The sequence below is a fragment of the Onychomys torridus genome, chromosome 14 (genome assembly GCF_903995425.1).
Source record: "Onychomys torridus chromosome 14, mOncTor1.1, whole genome shotgun sequence".
In the NCBI taxonomy this organism is placed as follows: Eukaryota; Metazoa; Chordata; class Mammalia; order Rodentia; family Cricetidae; genus Onychomys; species Onychomys torridus.
The window spans coordinates 44600119-44621110 of NC_050456.1; the positions used below are offsets into that span (position 1 = coordinate 44600119).

The 20992-nt window shown below is 44.7% G+C and overlaps 1 protein-coding gene across 1 annotated transcript in view; it reads left to right on the plus strand.

Moving 5' to 3' along the window:
* Nucleotides 1-20992, plus strand: part of Syne2 (spectrin repeat containing nuclear envelope protein 2) — a 321669-nt gene that overhangs the window by 217029 nt on the left and 83648 nt on the right. Inside the window, exons 66-76 of the mRNA XM_036205561.1 lie at nt 3826-4053; nt 8521-8703; nt 10470-10598; nt 11236-11357; nt 12172-12313; nt 14678-14809; nt 16494-16646; nt 16741-16950; nt 18470-18571; nt 20193-20312; nt 20453-20653. Of these exons, the coding sequence (XP_036061454.1) occupies nt 3826-4053; nt 8521-8703; nt 10470-10598; nt 11236-11357; nt 12172-12313; nt 14678-14809; nt 16494-16646; nt 16741-16950; nt 18470-18571; nt 20193-20312; nt 20453-20653 (1722 nt within the window). The remainder of the gene's footprint in view (nt 1-3825; nt 4054-8520; nt 8704-10469; nt 10599-11235; nt 11358-12171; nt 12314-14677; nt 14810-16493; nt 16647-16740; nt 16951-18469; nt 18572-20192; nt 20313-20452; nt 20654-20992) is intronic.

Below are 20992 nucleotides of genomic sequence, written 5' to 3' on the forward strand. Positions count from 1 at the left end.
GGCTCTGCCTCCTGAGTGCTGGGATTAGAGGCGTGCGCCACCACTGCCCAGTGATATTACTAGTTCTTCTTTAAAGATCTGTCAGAAAGTCCCAATGCCATCTGCCTGGGAGTCTTGAGTTGGGAGACTTCTTTCTCATTTGCACTGCTTTCGTCTATAAACATATAAATATATACAACAGGAAATGAGATGAAAGCAGTAAAAAACAAAAATATTCTCTCTCTGTGATCTGGCGAAGGTTTTTGTCAGTGTTGTTTAAATCTTTTCAAAGAGCCGAACTTTTGGTGCTGGAGAGATGGTGCAGAGTGAAGGGCACACTGTCCTTCCAGAGGACCTAAGTTCAGTTCCCAGCACCCATGTTGGACAGCTCACAACCACCTGTAACTTCAGCTCCAGTGAGATCCACCACCTCTGGTCTCTTTGGGTGCTGGCATACAAGTGCACATGCCCACACAGAGACCTACACACATATATATGGTATACATATATGAACTAGCTTTTGTTTCATTAATTCTTTGTATTGTTTTTGTTCATTTCCATTTCATTAATTTCTGCCCTGATCTTTTTATGTGGAGTTGGGGGGGGTCAAACTCAAGTCAACAGGTTTGTGGGGTAAGCATTTTTACCCACCCAGCTGTCTCCCTACAGCTTCATTCCACGTTTGACTTGTTGTTGGTATTGTTCCATGTTTGATTTTTTTTTTTTTTTGGTGGTCCTATGTTCAGAAACCTTTTATGTTGCTGGATTTTTCATAACACGTATTTTCATTTGTTTACAAAGCTGGGGTTTGGATCAGTGACATGCCAAAGCAGATGTCTTACTTGGATGCCAAAGAGTTTGTGAAACGTTGGGAAAATATCGATTTGTACGCTGCAAAGCAGAGTGAAACCAGGGATTGCATTATAGTTCTACTTAGGTGTTGGCTCCAGAAGTTTAAGTAGACTCTTAAAGCAAAGCCTGCGTTTCCTCATCTGTACCTGGGAATAGAGGAGTGTGTGGTGCGTGATAAGGATCTGGTTTGGGCACCACATTCATTAGGAATAAGAAATACCAATAAAAGATAGGTATCATTCATTTCATTACCGGAGAGCCTACAGAATTGTTACCTAATAGCAAATATTTGTGGCAACATTTTTTTAACCACCCCCCCATTACCCCCCCATCCCGAATGCAATATATAAAACATTCACTGAAATGATTTCTGCCATCAGGGTTTAGGGCTAGCAGATAAAGCAGGGTTGCTGTTTCAAAAAGTTACTGAGGACTCCCTAATAGGTTTTCTGCTGCCCATAATAGGTTTCTCCACCAATGAAATAAACCAGAATTGAAAATGTATAACAACAGGTTTATTTGAGCAAAGCAACCCCCGGGTGGGTTCTCCAGTCCCAGAGATCGAGGCTGGAAAAGCCACGCCTACAAATGAAAGCAGGGAGCTTATATAGGTTGTAGGTGAGGAGGTGATGATGTGTCCTCCACAGACTGGGTTTGTGCCCTAGTATGGTCAAAAGCTGAGCACTTTAGGTGGGAACTTGGACAGCTGGCAACTTCAGGGGAGGAGCTACTGAAAATTCAGAACTAGGCTTTTTGGCGCCTTTTCTTTCTTGGAGATCTCTCTGAGAGGGTGGGGTTTGGAGAGAGAGGAATGGGGCTTTCCAGATTATACAGAGGTGAGCTAGAGGTTCCAACAGAATACTACTGATTTGAAGATCAGAGCCAGAGCCCCGTGACCTGGTGGTACTGCTGGCCTGTGTCCAGGCCTGCACTTCTCAGAAGCACTGTGGTGGGATGGGAGGCTATGAACTGATTACCATCCCTAGGCTCAGGGTTCAGAACTGACAGACAGACAGACAGACAGACAGACAGACACACACACACACACACACACACACACACACACCACTCGGGTATTGGGGGAGCACTACTCCATGAATCCTGAGGCCACTGTCAGCTCTTCTAGGGTTGCATGTAATTGGTTTTTTCCTTCTATCCCCACCCCCACCTCCTTTGGATTCATTTCAGGTTTAAATAAAGGGCAGATTAGTCATCCAGGTTGCTCACTTCCTCATTAAGTAAGTAAAATAGTAAGAAAGCAGGAGAGCTTAATACTGCCACTTAAAATTCTGCCCTGCCAGAGGTGGTCAAATGAAAATTTTGAGTAAATTAAGAAGACGGCTGATAACTTAGTTATTGCAGATTCACCAGTTGGTATTAACAGATGATGTCAGCAGAAAAAGAAGACCTCACGATCTTTACCTCTAAGGTATAGTCATACCCCAAAATTGGAAATAACGAATCAGTTTTTTATGTAACTAATCAGTTATATAACTAACCAGGGTAGAAATTGATGTCTGGCAGTTATTCCAACAGCTCTTTACCCTAACAAAGACCCCTGGAGCTGGGAACAAGGATGGGCCTGGTGTAGGAAGTTCAGGGGACATACTGGGAGAGAAGGCCTCTTCAGAAGGCAAACCTTGAAGAAAGCTATACATATAGGTAGATATGTATAAAGGAGAAAGTGTGTTGGTTTTATTTGTTGTGTTGTGGTTTGGAGGCTGGGGAATCAAGCTCAAATGCCAGGCAAATATTCTACCCCCAGGACACCCCTAGCTTAAGAAATAACATGTTACTATAAGTCCTTGTGAAGTTAGTAGGGAGTCAGGAAAAATATTACCTCTCTGAGGTTACATTTTTGAGGTAGGATGTTAGTTATGCTTGTGAGCAGCTCCTGTTGGAAGTCTGGCGTTTGTCCCAAACCATGCTTTATTAGATAGATGCTAACAAGGTTATACACAGTCTTACGTGGAAAATGTTGCAGTTCATCTGAATTTTAATTAACACAGAATGGATGGAGGCCAGTATTCTTACAAGTCAGAATATAAATCCGTATTCCTGAAGGGATTTCTCTAGAAGGGTCAACGTCCTCTTTGAGGATTCTGGGAGAGGGTAGGTCCTACAGCGTCAGGCAAGTCTACTATGTTAAAACCATCTTTACCTCCACATTGAAGCTAACAAACACACATGGGAGTAAACGTGCTCTTGTATTGGTAAGAAGTCCAGTTGTTTCGATACACAGAGGATACATCACACTTCATTCAAACTTCACATTAACGCAGCCAGTTCTTCACTCAATACGAGAGTCTAGCAAAGCAAAAGCCAGGGATTTTTTTAGGGATTTTTCTCTGGGGGACGGGAGAAAATGCTGTGTGTTACTCCACAAAGTTTGTGTCTTGACTCGAGCTGTTTTCAATAGAGAGACGCTTAGATGGATAAAGAAAAACTAACATGCAATCTTGCTGTTTGGGAAGCTGTTACAATTGTGGGGCAGATTCCAGTATGTTATCAGCCCTGACGGCATGTTTTGTTGTTGGGTTGTTTTTGGTTTTTTTTTTCTCAATTGCATGGGGTGCACAGCAGTGTAAACCTTGCTTAATCATCATGTGTCATACAACTTTAAGCACTGGCCAGTTCCCTGAAGTGTTTGGGACACACACCCTCACACACACACACACACACACACACACACACACACACACACACACTCTCTCACCTGTCTCCTGGGGATTGCTACTCTCCGCCTCTGTGCCCGGGAATACTGTACCTGTGTACATGCAGATTGGCTGCTTGGAAACCTGGGCCACCAGGTCACGTGGTTGTTGCTATGAGTGTGGAGGTGCATTCTTCTTTTCTTTCTTCCTCCTTCTGCCCTCCTTTTCTTCTAACTGGAGGGAAGGGGCATCGCAGGCTCCTAGTTCTTTCCGAGTCCCAGTGTAAAAGGCCTTGGATTCTTCACTTCTCACTGCCGGATTATGTTTGGCTTCATTTTAGGGTGCCACACCTCCCATTGAATCTGCACCCCTGGACTTTCCTCACGAACAAGCTTTTGAGGCCACAGTGGAGAGAAGTAGGCCTCAGCCTGCAGAAGTCCTCCATGTCTGCAAGACCCAGGTGGCCGAGCTGGAGCTGTGGCTGCACCAAGCCAACGTGGCGTTTGAGCCGGAAACATTAGACACAGACATGCAGCAGGTGGTGGAACAGGAGCTGGCTGGGTGCCAGGTAAGACGGCCAGGCAGGAGCTTAGGGTTTGCCGAGCCACCCATCTCCTGCCAAGATGGGGCCAATTGCTCTTAAAGCGGCAGTGTGCTTCTCCCATGCCTCTAAACCTCACATTTAGTTCGGCCTCAGCTCATAGTTTTCGCTGTTGAGTCTTTGAAATTCTTTGTGTGGTCAGTCCCTTGGAGGGGACTGAAGTGAATAACAAACAGGCCTGAGTCCAGAATCCAAAACCAGCCCCGATGTATTGACTGTGAGCGTGGACCAGTTCTCTTTTTAACCTTATTTTTCTCCTCCAGTAGAGTAGGTTAGCTCACAGAGTTCTTGTCAGGATTGAATGAGCTCACAGTGTCTGATATAAACTGTCAAGATTTGCTATTGCTTTTCATCTGTAATCTCAAGATTGTGAATGAATAATTAACTCATCAGAATGAAACGAAACGTCACCACGTGCACGACTCCGAAGACCAAGTAGAGGAGCTTTGTAGCCGTGTAGAGCAGGAGCGCTCTGAGTTCGGGAAGAGTGAGAATGTCAGCTTCCTTGTCTGAAGTCACTCTAAGGATAGCCTGGCAGCTCAGCCCAAAGGCTGCGATCTCTGTGTCTCTCCAGGGAGGGCCGGGGTGACGACACCTCAGCAGCCTAGTTGCAGTCATAACAGCTGGCTGTTTATGGTGGCCTCTCCCCAGGCTCTGTCCAGCAGACCAGCCTTAACCTCCTACCGGGGGATGGAGACATGCCCTGCCTCTCTCAGTGTCTCTCAAGGCACTGGCCCTGCCACCAGAAGCTCTTCCTGCAGGAACCTGTCCTGTGGTTGGAGTAGCCAGCTCCACTGGAGGTGGGCCACCTCCCTTTCGTAACCCAGAACTACCTGCAAGAGGAGGAGACAGGACTGGGGATTGTCCTGATAGCTCTAACAGTCCGTCTGTCTGCTCAGACACTGGCTTTCTGGTTGGCCTCCCCAGTGTTGAGGTTAAAACCCAGCAACAGACCGGAACAGCACAAAGTTGTACCCTAGGTGTCCCCAAGCTCCCTAAGGCTATCTGATACTGATTTGCTACTGACCAGGTAGACCTCATGCTGATGGCTTGGGCACCACCAGCATGCTATTTTGCATCCATTTTGAAGAGTGAGGGACTCTGCAAAGACAAGACGTGCCCACCAGATGGCAGTAGCATCCAATAAGCCTGCAGTGGGCAGACTTGGCATGGACTTGAGTCTAAGGAACCAGGAAGTTCTTCATAGAGGTTAAAGGTGGAGGTGGGGAGCATGGATCCTTAGGGGGCTTAGACATCTACATAATGTCCCAGTATGATGGAGAGCCTGGATCAGTGGACAAGAGAGGCATTTTATAGACTAGTCTTCCCAGGGGCAGAGCTTACAGGTGGAGGATACATGCAGTTTTCAGGCTCTAACTGGCTGAAAATATGCTTCATTCGAACTGCATTTAAAGATCATTGATTATATAAAAATTTGGTTTTGGCAGTGGTGGGCTTTGAACCTGTTCAGTCAGTAGGTAGAGGGCTTGTTGAGCATGCATGAAGTCCTGCGTTCTCCTGAGCAAGGTATGAACCAGGTGTGGCAAATACCTATGATCTCAGCAATTAGGAATGGAGGCAGGAAGATTAGGAGTTCAGGGTCATCCTTGGCTACATAGTGAATTTGTGGCCAGCCTGAGCTACATGAGACCCTGTCTCAAAAAAATGTGAATTAAAATAGCAATTTTGTTAGTGTTATTTTTACATTCATAGAAGTTATAAGATCCTGACAAGATTAGAAAAATTAATCCTCTTGTATCTGGTAGTTTTGTCTGATTGAATCAACAATTTGGAAGGTCACTTGGGTGAATATAAAATGCTTTTTTCCTTTGATTTAATAATGCCTTTAAAACAAAGCAAAATAAATGAAAAAACCAGGGTCTTACCATGTAGCCCAGGCTGACCTGGAACTATTTGGTAGAGCAGGCTAACCTAGGACTCAGAGATCTGCCTATCTCTGCCTCTTAAGTGCTTACTCAGGAAAAAAACAAAAAAAAACAAAAAAAAAAACCAACTTTAAAAAGGAAGGAAGATGGAGAAGGGGAGGGAGGGAGAGAGGGAAGAAGGGAAAATGATGAAAATAGAAATGATTTTTAAAGAAAGAAAATATTTTCTGGCCTGGTAACTCATGCCTTTGATCCCACTACTCAGAGGCCAGGACAGGTGGATCTCTGAGTTCAAAGCCAAGCTAGTCTACAAAGTGAGTTCCAGGCCAGCCAAGACTACCTAGTGAGAACCTATATCAAAAACAGAAAAGAAAGAAAGAAAAATATAGTTCCTCCAAAAACAGGGGACTGGAGAGGTGGCTCAGCAGTTAAGAGCACTAGCACTGGCTACTTTTCCAGGGAACCTGGGTTCGATTCCCAGCACCCACATGGCAGTTCACAACCATTTGTAACTCCAGTCCCAGGAATCTGATTCCCTCTTCTGGTCCCTGAGGGTGCTGCATGCACTTAGTACACAGATACACTTGCAGGTAAAATACACATAGAAAAAATACTAATAATGATGATGAAACTTGAAAGAAGTCTTTAAGGTGATGACAAAATGACAGCAGCATTAATTGGTTAACTGAGATCTGGAAACAGCTTAAGCAATCAGGAAGCTAAGCGAGTCATGGAGTGTCAGTTTTCAGCTATTGAAATGGTCGCTGGGAAGCATCAGTTGTAAACATATAAAATATTTGCATAGAACCACTACATGGGTAAGCAAGCCAGCATACAGTTGTGATTGCCTTTGTGAGCAGCCACTCCAAAAGTGCATATTGTTGAAGCTCTGAAGAACCCATGGGGATTCAATAAGTAGTTTTCTGGGATAAAGGGATTACAAGATACATTACTGGAAAATCTGTTTGGAGGTAGAGTGTTTATTTAACTGAACTTGGTCTTAGTCTCAGGTTGAGTTTTGTACCAATGGCCTTAGTGCTGGAATGTGAGGTGTGCACAAGGCTGCTGACCCTGTGCCCAGCCAGTTGGCATGGTTGCATGGACTCCTGAGCTTTGAAAGAGTGTAGGAATCTGTTGAGGAGGCATGCAAAGAGCCTGACTTATTGGGAAATGCACTTTCTGCAGCCTATTTATTTTTAGACTCTTGTGTAGATCTGTAGTTTTTCTTTTACTCTTTACTCTTGGGGGGGGCACCACACAGCTCCCAAATAATCACACAATGGAGTCTTATTCTTACTTATGAATGCCCGGCCTTTGCTTGGCCTATTTCTAGCCAACTTTTCTTAACTTAAATTTTCCCATCTACCTTTTGCTTCTGGGCTTTTATCTTTCTCTATTCTATATACCTTTCTTTACTTCTTACTCCACGGCTTGCTGTGTAGCTGATTGGCTGACCCCTGATGTCCTCCTCTCCTTTTTTTCCTCCTCAATCTTTCTTCCCAGATGTCTCCTCCTGTTTATTCTCTCTGCCTGCCAGTCCCACTTATCCTTTCTCCTGCCTTGCTATTGGCTGTTCAGGTCATTATTAGACCAATCAGGTGTTTCCGGCAGGCAAAGTAACACAGCTTCACAGAGTTCAACAAATATAACATACAAGAATGCAACACATCTTTGCATCATTAAACAGATGTTCCACAGCATTTACAACTAATATTCCATAACAGATCAGTTAGTTCTATCAGTCACTAAGTATTTTATGTTCCAAATTATTCCTGTGTTCTGATCTTTTGAAGGCTTGATTGGCTTGAGAAAGAGGAAGAAATGAACAAGGGGAAGAACCGTCAAATAAGTGTGTGGAATTGTTTGTTCAGTTCCTTGTTTGACACTTGGTCTACAACAGAAAAGATTAGAAAGGCAGGGGGAAATATTCAGGTTTTTTCACTTAATCTTGTGCTTCAAAACTCTACATGATTTTAAGTCATTAAACCCAAAGCACATGGATTAAGGCAAAAATCCAGAGAGTAAATTGGCTGATTCCTCACAATAAATCTAGAAGATGAATTCTGTTGTTTTCTCCATTTTACGGATGGCACGCACACAGGGTTCCTGAGTGAGCATGGCTACGATGTGGCCAGACTGACATTCAAACCCAGATAGACTATTTAGCTAGCATCTGTGTTGTTAGCCGGCAGGAATCACTGGGCATTATAATCTAGTGTTTCTGGGGTGATTACAGGGTTACTTCCTGTAACATCTGCGCTCAGCTTTAATTCAGCTGCACCCCTGCTTTTCATCACAGAATTATGTCAAAATTTGTGTTTTTCCAAGGTCCCTTCCACCCTGTTTCTGGGTCTTCTTTTATATTCTGAGGTAAAGAAAGTAAATCTCACTTATTTTGGAGAATGATACATGTTGTTAAACTGACACTGTGGGTCAGCATTGTAGCTCCACAGTAAGCAGCATGCTCTGTATGCACACGGCCCCTGGTTCAATCCCTACCCCACCTCCTAAACTCCACTATGGATAATTCAGGAATGTTCTCTCCTAGGCTATGCTGACAGAGATTGAGCACAAGGTTGCTTCTCTGTTAGACACTTGCAGAGACCAGGGCCTGGGAGACTGCGGAGCCACTCAGCAAGAGGCTGAAGCCCTGTCCTGGAAACTCAAGACTGTGAAGCGCAACTTGGAAAAGGTCCAGATGATGCTTCAGGAGAAGCATAGTGAGGACCAGGTAAGCGTGGGGCTGTGTGGACATTGCAGAACCTGCCAGCAGCACTCTGGGCAGAGATGACAGTAATTGATGAGACACTGTCCTCATCAAGAGTCATAGGGATGTTAAGGCGGAAGGAGAGACCGAACAGACTTCTAGGACTGCGCTTTCATTTCACTGCATGTTGGCTTGAGCAGATTCAATGAGGCTGAAGATTCTATTGATTATGAGCTCTGATATAGGAAATTTTTCATAGGGAAGGGTGTATTTTAAAGGAATTGGGGCGGGGGCAGCAATATGCCTTAGGGGGTAAAAGAAGTTGCCTGGCAAGCTTAATGACCTGAGTTCAACCCCTGAACCTGTGGTAGAAGGAGAGAATCAACTCCCACACGTTGTCAACTGACTTCCAAATGTTCACCATAGCATGTGTACACACACACACACACACACACACACACACACACACACACACACACAGAGAGAGAGACAGAATAATAAATAAATTTAAATTTTTTATAAAAGAAAGAATTTTGTGACCCTGACTAGAAGATGAAGCCTTTATAGAAAATATATAAATATAGGTAGATAGGATTAACATTTTGTATCTGGTCTGTGACTGTAGCTCAGTTGGTAGAGTGCTTGGGTGTGATGAAGACCTGGGTTCAATCCTTACAACAGCAGGTAATAATACTAGCACTGGGAAGGTGGAGGCAAGCAGATCAAAAATTCAAGATCATCCCTTGGTAATCAAGTTTGAGATCACCCTGTCTCAAAAAATCAAGTAAATTGATAGTGCACACCGTTAATTCTAGCACTCAGGAGGCAAGTGGATCTATCCCTAGAGTTCAAGGCTAGCCTGGTCTACATAGCGAGTTCCAGGCCAACCAAGGCTACATAATGAGACCCTGTCTCAAAATAAATAAATAGATAAAATATAATAAAATAAAATTTTAATTCATAAAGACAAAAATCCATTTCTAGGGTACTTTTGTTACTCATTTAGAAATAAGTATTTCTACTGATCTGACTATTGTATAGTGAAGGTATCTTCATGCCATCTAAAGCATTCTGTGTCTTTAAGTGAAATGTACATCTTAGAAGTGGATCTCATTGTAGAAGATTTGTGTGAAAGCTTCTGAGTGGTTCCACTTGGGGATCTAGATTCATAGGAATGAGGGTGGCTGTGGGTACACGGGTTATGTGCTCTCTCTGTCATCCTAAGGATTTTCCTCTTAAAAAATGGAAAGTAGCTGGATGGTGGTGGCACATGCCTTTAATCCGAGCACTCTGGAGGCAGAGGCAGGTGGATCTCTGTGAGTTCAGGCAAACCTTATCTACAAAGTGAGTTCCAGGACAGCTAGGGCTGCACAGAGAAACACAGCCTCAAAAAACATACATACATCACACACACACACACACACACATATAGTTGAGTTGGGAGATTCTTTAATTTATAAACGTAATACTACCCCTTTTAGTTCTTTGGGTTTTTTGTTTGTTTGTCTTACTTTGTTCCTGGGGTTGGGTTCCATCCTCAGCTCAAAGAAAAAAAAAAAAAAAAAAAAAGATAATGAATTTCCTGACTTTTATGAATTCATTAGGCGAATTAGACTGAATACGTAAGATGATCATCTCACTAAATGTTGTTCCTGAAATTATAATAAATAACAGGAGTGTCGTTTACTCTGTTTTCTGTTGCTGTGTTGGTAGCTCAGTTCGTTGGGTCTTTTTAAATTATTTTGCCATCATGGAACACATATATGTTGCTTTGTGTGTTGGTTTTCCAGCATCCCACCACTCTCAAGAAACCGTCAGAGCCCCACGCCCTCCCCCAGCCAGTCAGCCTTCTCGAGCTTGAATCCCTCGTAACTGAGAGGCCACAGTTCTGCAGACAGAAGGACGTTCCCCAGGCACAGGTAATTCCCACCCTCTCAGTTTGTAAGGACCTGCTAGGTGGTGTTTCTCTTTGGACTAAAGCCTGAGCTGCCACTGGAGGGCTGCATTGTGACTAAGTATGGGTGCTGGGGCCTGCACAGCAAGCTGAGATGTGAGCTTTGTGCCTGCATTCCTTTGGTCTGTTTCCACGGGGGACAAAACCTTGATCCCTCATTACGTTGCATCTTAGACTAAGTGACCACCTCCAGAGGAAATTTAGCTCTGTATTTACAGCTCTGCCTTGACTATTGTTTCAAAGCATGGTCATTGGTAATTTTTCCATGTGCGTCCAATCTACTTTAAATAACATTTGGCTATTGTGTGATTATTTTATGGTTTTGTTTGTTCCTTGTATCTTCGTGTTTGTTGTTTGTTTGTTGGTTTGCTTGTTTGCAGTGCTGGGGGTGGAACCCAGGACCTAGCACGTATGAGGCAAAAGCTCCCCACGTGATCCGCAGCCACAGCTTTTAACTGAGTGTTGGGGAAGTAGATGATAACAAGGAAGAAAAGTGGAAATAACTTGAGTGGTGCAATCTAGGCGATTTTAGCAGAAGACGCTTTCGAGTGCTAATTGAAAGACTAGATTGGTTAAGCCATTTGAATTGTATTCTCTCACAGGTTCTGGAGTTAAAACCATTGGAACAGAAAGATTTGATCAAGTTCACAGAATTTAATGCTAAGAAAACACGGCTACAGTGTTGCCAACAAGATGGAGACGCAAATCAGCAACCAGCTTCCAGGTACAGCATTTTTTAAATTCTCTTATTATTTTAATGTGTGTGGATGTTGACCTTGGGTGCTGAGGATTGACCCTGGGTCCTCTGGAAGAGCAGCCAGTGCTCCTAACCACTGAGCCATCTCTCCAGCCTAAGACAAGGCATTTTTAAGTATGATGGACATCAGTTAGATGTATGTTTGCATTTCTTTTTCTCAAACTTGCCCTATGGCTTTCTGGCCCTCCTGCCCCCACTCCTGAATACTAAGATTGCAGGAATGCACTACCATGCCTGGCTTGTGTGATACTGGTGGTCAAACCCAAGACATTGTGCATGCTAGAAGCCCTTTATCAGCTGAGAGACATGCTCAGTCTCATTTAAAAAAAAAAAAAAATAGGTTTGTTTATTTTATGTGCTTGAATGTTTTGCCTTTGTGTATACATGTGTGCCACTTGTGTGCCTGGTGCCCATAGAGGTCAACAGAGGTCATTGGATCCCCAGAAACTGAACCTAGGGATGGTTGTAAGCTACTACATGGGTGCTGGGACCTGAACCTGGGTCCTCTGCAAGAGCAGCAAGTGCTCTTAACCACTGAGCCAACTCTCCAGGCCTCCCAGTGGCTTTTGGATATTTATTGTTGGGAGAATTGTTTATTTTAAAATCCTGCATTTTTCTTTTATTGGAGCTGAGGATCGAACCCAGGGCCTTGCGCTTACTAGGCAAGAGTGCTCTACCATTGAACTAAATCCCCAACATGAAACATTGTATAAATGTACTATGAGATTGTTTTTTTGTGTGTCAATTCTTTTCACCCTTTTTCTTCCCCCCTCCTCAAAAGCAGCAAGGTTCCTCTACCTGGAAATGCAGCTCCAGACTCAGCCTTGCCACTCCAGGGCCAAAGTGGTGATAAATGGCAGTATCTCTACCATGAACTCACTTCAAGACCAAACCCCCCAGGGCCTCAGCTCGTGGAGCCTCAGGTCTGTGTGCTTCTCTGTCTCGGAAACCCAGCAAGGGTTGTGTGCTCTGCATGATGTGTTGGTTTGTTCTCAGAAAGCAAAGGAACCCTGTCGCAGCTTCCCCTGGCCCATCCCCTCCCTTTCTGCTCTTTCTCCAGCATCTGCTTCCTGGTCCTAGGGCTCACTGCTTCTCATTTGCTTATCTGCCTGTGCATTAGTTTGCCTGTTGCTGGGACCTAGCGCCTTAAGGAAGGACAGATGACTTTGACTCGCAGCTGGGGCAGCTCCCTCTACAGTGGCAGGTGTCTATGACATGGCTTATTCACATCTTGATGAATCAGGAAGAGAGGGGGGAATCAAGGGAGGGGTCATGCTGTTACCCTCAAAGCCCATCCCCAGTGGCCACCTCTACCAGAAAGACCTCACATTTCAAAGGTTACCTTCCACAGCAATGTCAGCAGCCCACAAGGGACACTCCAAATTTAAACTGTAATGGTCTGTGTTCCCCATTAGAAGGTCAGAGAAGACAATCCATGTCTGCTTGGTTCTCATTTGAGGGCCTAGCATAGTACCTATGGCCATCTGGTCTTAGTGTGACTGTCTGTTGAATGAATAACATGTCCTCAGTTTTACAAAACGCCTATAGAAGGGTGTGCGTGCCATTCGTTCATCAGAAGAGTCTGTGGAACCTACCACGTGCCAGACTGTGCCAGTGGCAGGTTTTGTTTGTGTTGAGTTCTCTCTGAACAGGGAACAAGTGAGTGGCCTGGCTTTGCTGCTCTCACCCAGCAGTTTTCTCAGTCAGCTCTGCACTGCATTGAGATGGCCTGGGCGAAGGTCCTCAATGATATCCTGTCGTCTAGTGGGAATTTAGTTCTTGCTCGGAACCTTATTTGGCCATTCAGAGTTGAATTAGCCTCCTAGGTGGGCTAATTTGTCTTGGACTCTCCTTATTAATCACACTTAAAACATATGCACAGAGTGTCTTTTTTTTTTTTTTTTTTTTAAATGGTTTTTCGAGACAGGGTTTCTCTGTGTAGCTTTGTGCCTTTCCTGGAACTCACTTGGTAGCCCAGGCTGGCCTCGAACTCACAGAGATCCGCCTGCCTCTGCCTCCCAAGTGCTGGGATTAAAGGCGTGCGCCACCACCGCCCGGCTTAGAGTGTCTTTTATAGTGCCTATCAGCTCTTTCCCCTGGAGAGTCCTCTACCACCACAACCTGGTTTTCAGGTTTGTCAGTGAGGTTTTGAGACTTTCATACGTGCATGCAATGTACTGTGATCATATCAACTTTCCTTTTCCCCCACCTTCTCAGATATATACCCCTGTTCCCTCCCAACTTTATGCCCCACCTTCTTTCATAGCCCACTGATTGTAACTTGTGATGCCCATGTACTTACAGGTATAGGGTCATCCAATGTGGCATGAAGCCTCATGGGCTTTTCCCCGTCCACTTGGGCATGTCCATTGGTGTTATTAAAATATTTTTCAATTTGAGAAATTTACTCAAGACTCATCTTTCTTGAATATGGTTCATTTCCAATGCTCACTTGCCTTTTCAATAATAAATCACGTGTGTATCCATCCCTAATTGTGATAGACTATTAGGGGATCTTGGAGGGTTTGAGACAGGGTTTCTCAGTGTAGCCCTGGCTGTCCTGGAACTTACTCTGTAGTCTAGGCTGGCCTTGAACTCATAGATCCACCTGCCTCTGCCTTCAGAATACTGGATAAAGGTGTGCACCACAGCTTTTTTTCTAATTGTGATTTGTATCTCATTCTAAGAGTTAGCTATACAAGGAGCCAACTAGTAAATGAACTAGTACATAGTAAATAGACTAGTTAAAAACTGGTAAGTGGCTGGGCGGTAGACGTGCACGCCTTTAGTCCCAGTACTCTGGAGGCAGAGGCAGGCAGATCTCTGAGTTCAAAGCCAGCCTGGTCTACAGAGTGAGTGAGTTCCAAGATAACCAAGGCTACAAAGAGAAACCCTGTCTTAAAAACAAAACAAAAAAGGGGGGGGGGGAGGAACAAACGAACAAACAAACTGGCTAAGTTTGTGGTTTGAAAATCTGTCTCCTATTAAATTGAAAGATTAAATTAAGAATGTAGCTCAGTGGTTGAACACTTGCCTAACATATAGAAGACCCTGGGTTCAATCCCTATAACTGCCAAAAATAATAAATGCATATGCATACACAAATATCTATAAATTATTGGCTTTATTAATTCCTCTAATTGTGTTTTCTCCCTCATTATCTAAGTGGATACAAAAGCTTACTGAGAGGGTACCTCAGAATATGGTATGCTGAGGCATTCTTATCCTGTTTACATTAGCTTCAGCAAGCAGCTCAAGCTCTAATTAGGTTTCTCTCCTTCAAATAGGTGGCCACAAATATGAGTACTCTCCCCAGTGTAAGTGTGTATAACTTTAGATGCCCTACAGCTGATGAGTTGCAAACTTACACCACGCAGCTTGAAGATCTACGTCAAGAAGCAAACAGCCTTCAGACACAGGTAGAAATTACATAGTATAAATTTTTCTCATTGCAATAACATTTTGAAAAAGAAAGATGGGATGTCATCATTGCACATTGGTCATAATTTCCTTCAATGAACAAATCAATAAGAGTCATAATGGAATGAGTCTTGGGGTTAGAAATGGGATTTTTCTTGCTTGCCAACTTTGGTTGTTTGTGCCGTGCTGGGAATTGAATGCTAGGGACTTCACATGCTCTAGGCAAATGCTGTCTCACTGAGCTCCATGGCCAGCCTTTGCCAGCTCTGGTGAATTTTGCAGTGGCTACCTAAAGCAATATGCAAAGACTTCTGAATCTGAGCCCAGGATCAACAAGGGGTGTGTGTGAATGGGGTGGTAATTGATTAGTGATGTCTGCGGAGTATCCTGGGATAGGAAGGATGGGGAAGGAACATAGGCCAGAATGAGCTTATTCTGAATAGTGTGCCAGCTGATGTGGTATCCTTCAGCTAAGACAGTGCGGAAATGAGGTACATATGAGGGTGAATGGACGCAGACTAGTTAAATGGTCTAATAACTGAGGGGCTATGGCATACTCTCCAAATATTTGTAACTAGTCAGGAACTCAAGAGAAGCAGAAAGATGGTTCCAACAGCTTATGCTAAAATGGAGCTGTGGCTCTCCAACTTATCAACATATGGCAGCTCAGCCCCAGGGGCCCTGTTGGAAAGACATCTATCAAAGTGGCCTCCATTTTCAGTCCGCCCAGAGCTGACACTCCTGAGTACCTCTTTCCACCAGCCATCTCTGCCTTTAAGGTGTTTCGTCTTCTCTTCCTAACTAACCCCTCGGGCTTCTCTCTTAGTAATGTCCTTCTCTTAACTATACTTAATCAACCCGCTGTCTCCACCTTAAAATGAGGAAGAGCTGCAGGTGAGGTGGCTTGTGCCTGCTATCCCAGCTCTCAGGAGGCAGAAGCAGGAGGTTTGTGAGTTCAAGATCGGCCTGAGCTGATCACAGCTAGAGCATAGCAAGGCCCTGCCTCAAAAGTGTGGAGGCAGGGAGCAGTAGGAGGAGGTGTGCAGCTTCACCTGGATGGCAATGCTAAGGGAGACCCTTGTCCAGTGGTCCACCTTTGAATTCCATTTCAGTACACACACTTGCCTCGAATTCTTAAGCTTGTCTTTCTCGGTGTTAAAAAAGCAACAACAACAACTTTATTTAAGTTATTTATTCTACAGTATAATTCACAGGATAAGTAGATTAGTTCACCGGTTAATAAAACACTAATCAGTCGTCTAGCAAGCATTAGTTGAAACAATTTATCATAAGTTTTTCAGAAAGTAAGGCTTGGAGAGCTGGGTCAGTGGTTAAGAGCACTGCTCTTTCAGAGGACTGGTGTTCAGGTCTCAGCCGCCATTATCAGGTGACTTACAAGCTCCTGTAACAGCTTCCATGGGCACTTGTATGCATATACCTGCCCACCCCCCCACACACACATGCATGTAATTAATATACAAAAATAAGTCCTCTTATAAGTGTAATATAGAGCAAGATCCAGGACAGGAACCAAAACTACACAGAGAAACCCTGTCTCGAAAAACAAACAAACAAACAAACAAACAAAAAAGTGTAACATAATTACGCACTCTAACGGAAATGTGGAAAATGCGGGTTTAGGAAGGCAAGGAATCCTAACAATTTTTTTATATCTTAATTTAGGAAAGTATGACAGAAGAAACATACATCAATTTGGATAAAAGATTGTTTGAACTCTTTCTGAGCCTCAGCCGGTGCCTGGGCAGTGTGGAGGAGCTGCTGCAGAGACCTGGGCTGCTCAGAGAGGATGTGTCTGCCCAGCAGGTGCTCTTCGAGGTAGTGCCAACCTAATGAACCTGTGTCCCGTCTTTCTGCAGCTGCACATCAGGCCAGAGCTCACTGCCTGTCTTCCTTTCTCTCCATCTTGCAGAAACTGGCTCTGGAGCTGAAGAAGCTTTATTTAGCTCTGGGCGACAAGAAGGATGATCTTCTGAAAGCTGTGACTCGGCCTGACGAGAACACCACGTTGCTACCCGAATGTTTCGATGCTCTGAAGGTCAGCCTGGAGCGAACACAGGCAAAAGCTGCCTGGAGAAGTTCTTCCCTGAAGGCTGGCCTTGACCACACCCGCAGCTATCAGGTGGGACTCTGAGCACATGGCTGACTCTGGGCAGCCTGGACCCTCAGTTACCATCAGTCCTTAGAGGAAGAGCTGAGGGAGATGAAGCGGCCTGCCTTTGTTCTTGGTGGGGAAACTGCTTGAGAATTGAGAATGAGGCGCCCTTCCAAAGCTGTGGGTGTCAAGATGATCTCACATAACGTTTCTTTTCTTGATTACATTTGCTACTTAGAGATTGTCATGGAGAGTGGTTTTTATTTAACTTTCTAGACAGAGGGATTGGTTACTATTTTTGACAATCCCATGAAGGTCCGGGGCCTTGGTGGATTGTTCAGGGAGGGTCTTGAGGCAGAAAACTTCTGAAATAATCGCATAATGAAAACAAAAATGATACAATACACCACTTAACAAAGGAATCTGGCGCAGAAAAGTCAAACCTAAGGGCTTGGGAAGATGGTTTCATCCCCAACAGCCATATGAAAGCCAGGCATGGCCATATATGCCTGTAACCTCAGTACAGGGGGCAGAGACAGGTGGATCCTGGGAGCTAGCTGACCAACCTTGACAACAGTGAGCTTCTGGTTCAGGGGAGACTCTGTTGTGGTGGTGGCAGCGGTGGTGGTGGCGGCGGTGGTGGTGGTGGTGGTGGTGGTGAAGGTGGTGGTGAAGGCGGTGGTGGCGGCAGTGGCGGCGGCGGTGGCGGTGGCGGCGGCGGCGGCGGCGGCGGCGGCGGTGGCGGTGGTGGCGGTGGCGGCGGTGGTGGTGGTGGTGGTGGTGGTGATGAGGATGAGGTGGGGAGTGACGGAAGAAAATACCTTCTTTGGCCTCTGCATGCACACAGGTGCACATACACCACACACATACAAAACCCCACAAAACCAATCAACTCTGAATCCAGGGAAGCTTCTAGAATCCAAGTAAAACAGACATGGCGGGGGGAAGAACATGTCAGCACCCAGGGGTGCAATCAGCCAAACCCAGAACAAATGGTTCATGTTTTCTTACACATACAAATCCAAGAAACATAAAAGCGAATAGGGGAGCCTGCCAGCCGAAAGCAGTGCTGCCCTGGCTTGCATCCTGTTGCTGTGATAAACACCACAGACTGTTGTGGCAAGAAGACCTCAAGGCTGTCCTAATTGAAACACCAAAAAGAAAAATTAGAAGCTATTACAGAAGTATTCACCCCATCTGGATAGTTAATCATATGAAGGAATTAGTATTGATCCTGGGGGTGGGGGGATTGTCCTATTTTTAGCAAGAGGGAGTGTTTATCCTTTAATAGGACACTTGAAGTACTGATGAAGACTTGGTGTCTGCTGTTTGCTTTAAAATAATCCAAAGGGAAAGGAAGTTAGGCCTAGCTGAGATCCAGGGGCAGGGTAGGGGTTAGTGATAACAGAGCTCAAAGATGGAGTGTGTGGTGCCTCTCTTTCTATATATGTTTAAAATTTCCAGAAAACTTCAACTTAACGTGAAAAGGGAGGGAAGGTCTAAATGAGATTACTCAGTTTCCTGCATGTACCTTTTTCACATACAGAATGAAATAAAGCGTCTATACAATCAACTCATTAAGAAGAAAATGGCTTTACAACAGTCTTTGAATGAAATCAGTGGACAGAGTATTGGCGAACAGCTTCAGGTAATCAATCAAAGTAGTTCAAATGAACCTGACCTCAGACCAGAGTCTTGGTCATCAGCCGCTTGCCCAAAGCACAGCCCGTGGCAAGTGTCAGTTAAGCGGTCATTCAAATGAGAACAATTACTATTGACCTTCAACGCATGGCTCACGCACTACTTCCTGAAGCATACTCTTTTAAAGCAATAGAGTTCATTTTCACCTGTCAATGGAGAAAAGTTGAGTGTGTCCACCATTGTCAAAGGTGTTGGTAAATGAGGCCCTTACCTCCTCCACTGAAATTCTTAATTACTCCAGCTTCAAGGGACCCAGTTGACTCATATGAAGGTTTTAAGCATAAGTACTCTTCCATTTACTAACAGTGTCCCTTCATTTATTGAGCTAATATTGAGAACCTACTATGTTCCATTACATCTCTAAGATCTGGATTTGTGTCCTCCCTGAAGAGGTAAAATATGAGGCTGGGGATGTGGCTCAATTGGTAGAATTCTTTGACTATCTTGCCTGAATCCCAGGATTTGCTCCCCACTACTGATTAAATCAAACTCGATGATTACCTGAAACTCCATCAGTGGGGAGTAACAGGAGGCCCAGAAGTTCAAGGTTATCCTCAGCTATATAAAGAGTTTAAAGCCAGCCTAGGCTTCTTGAGACCAGACAGACAGACAGACAGGCAGACTGTCTGACTGACTGACTGACTGACTGACTGACTGACTGACTGAAAGAACACTTGCATAAAGACAGACCTAGCAGAACTGTTTGAGGACAGGCCTAGCAGCAGTTCTTGCTATAAAGGCTGTAAATCGCTGAAGCCCATTAATCAGTTGCCTGTGACTAAAGCAGCGTGCACCCTTAGGATGGGATGGCATCCCATGTCCCTGTTGAAGAAGAGCCAGAGAGCTGGGAGTATAGCTCGTGGTAGAACACTTGCCAAGCATGCAAGGACTCCTGGGTTTAATCTCCAGCAGCATGGAAATGGATGATTGGATGGAGTTCTGTTCTGTTCTTTTAGTTTTCATTTTGGATTTTTGGGAAGGGTCTCACTCTCCTACCTGGCTAGCCTTATATTCAGCAAACTCCCCTCCTTCAGCCTTCCAAGTATGGGCCACCACGCCGTGCTATTTATTATTATTATTATTATTATTATTATTATTATTATTATTATTATTATTACTATTACTATTATTGAGACAGAGTCTCACTGTGTAGCCCTTGCTGGTCTGGAACTTACCTGCCTCAGCCTCCCAAATGCTGGGATTAAAGGTGTGCACTACCACCCTGGCTCAAGCTAATTAATTTTTTGAAAGGCAATCATGTAGTGATTTGAAGAGGTGCTAGAGAACTGATGAGTGCCCCAAACACTGACGTGCAGAGACCATGATTCCCCTGGTACGCACATAGGCCTCGTTTGGTATGTGCCTAGAATGTGTTGGGGACGAATTCAACTCTTGCGCTTCAAGGGAGGTTGACAAGAAGAAGTGTATGTTGGCGGGATGGGGTGGCAGCAGGACTTTTCACTTTTCCCCTGAGTTTGTTCCTGGGCTCCCATGGCACTTGCGCGTTTGATTCTGTGTGCTTCCTGACTTGTGAAGGGTTCTTCTCTCTTGTCCGGTTTCTCACTTAGAAAGCAGATGTGCATACAGCAGAGCTGCAGAACGCGGAGAGGCAAGTCGCCAAACTGAGAGACGAAGGGGAAAGGCTTCGCTTTCCTCATGTCATGCTCCAGGATGTTTACAAGTTGGAGGTGTGTATGGCCAGAAAGCATTCATTCAGCACCGTGGGCATAAGGGACAGGGCTTGGGTCTTCTAGCAGAGTTTAGATGTGTTCTTTGATCTATTTTCCCAGCCCTTGAAATGCTTGTGTACATCTGCTCTCTATTTCAGGATGTTCTTGACAGTATGTGGGGAATCCTAAGAGCCAAATACTTAGAACTCAGCAGCCCGTTCCTCTCCAAGAGCCAGCAGGATGCCTTGCTTCAAGGCATGGAGGAGCTAGTCAGTATTGGGAAAGAAAAGCTTGCAACCGGCCCTTTGCAACATGCCAAGAGTAAAGTTGCTTTGCAGGCTCAATTACAGGATCACAAGGTAAGAACCTCTGTCGTGACCCTGACCTCCAGTTGTTCCCAAGTGTGAAGAGAAATAATTATCCATTGCCCTCTTTGATGAAGCACATAACATTCTGCTTACAAGCTCCTTCAGAATCTTCTCACCTATGTAGAGCTTTTCACTGATGAGAAGGCAGACATTTCACCAACAAGTCTTTAAGCAAATCGACAATTAAAAGTATATCCAGCTGGACAGTGGTGTTGCACACCTTTAATCCCAGCACTCAGGAGGCAGAGGCAGGCTGATCTCTGTGAGTTCGAGGCCAGCCTGGGCTACAGAGTGAGTTCCAGGAAAGGCGCAAAGCTGCATAGAGTAACC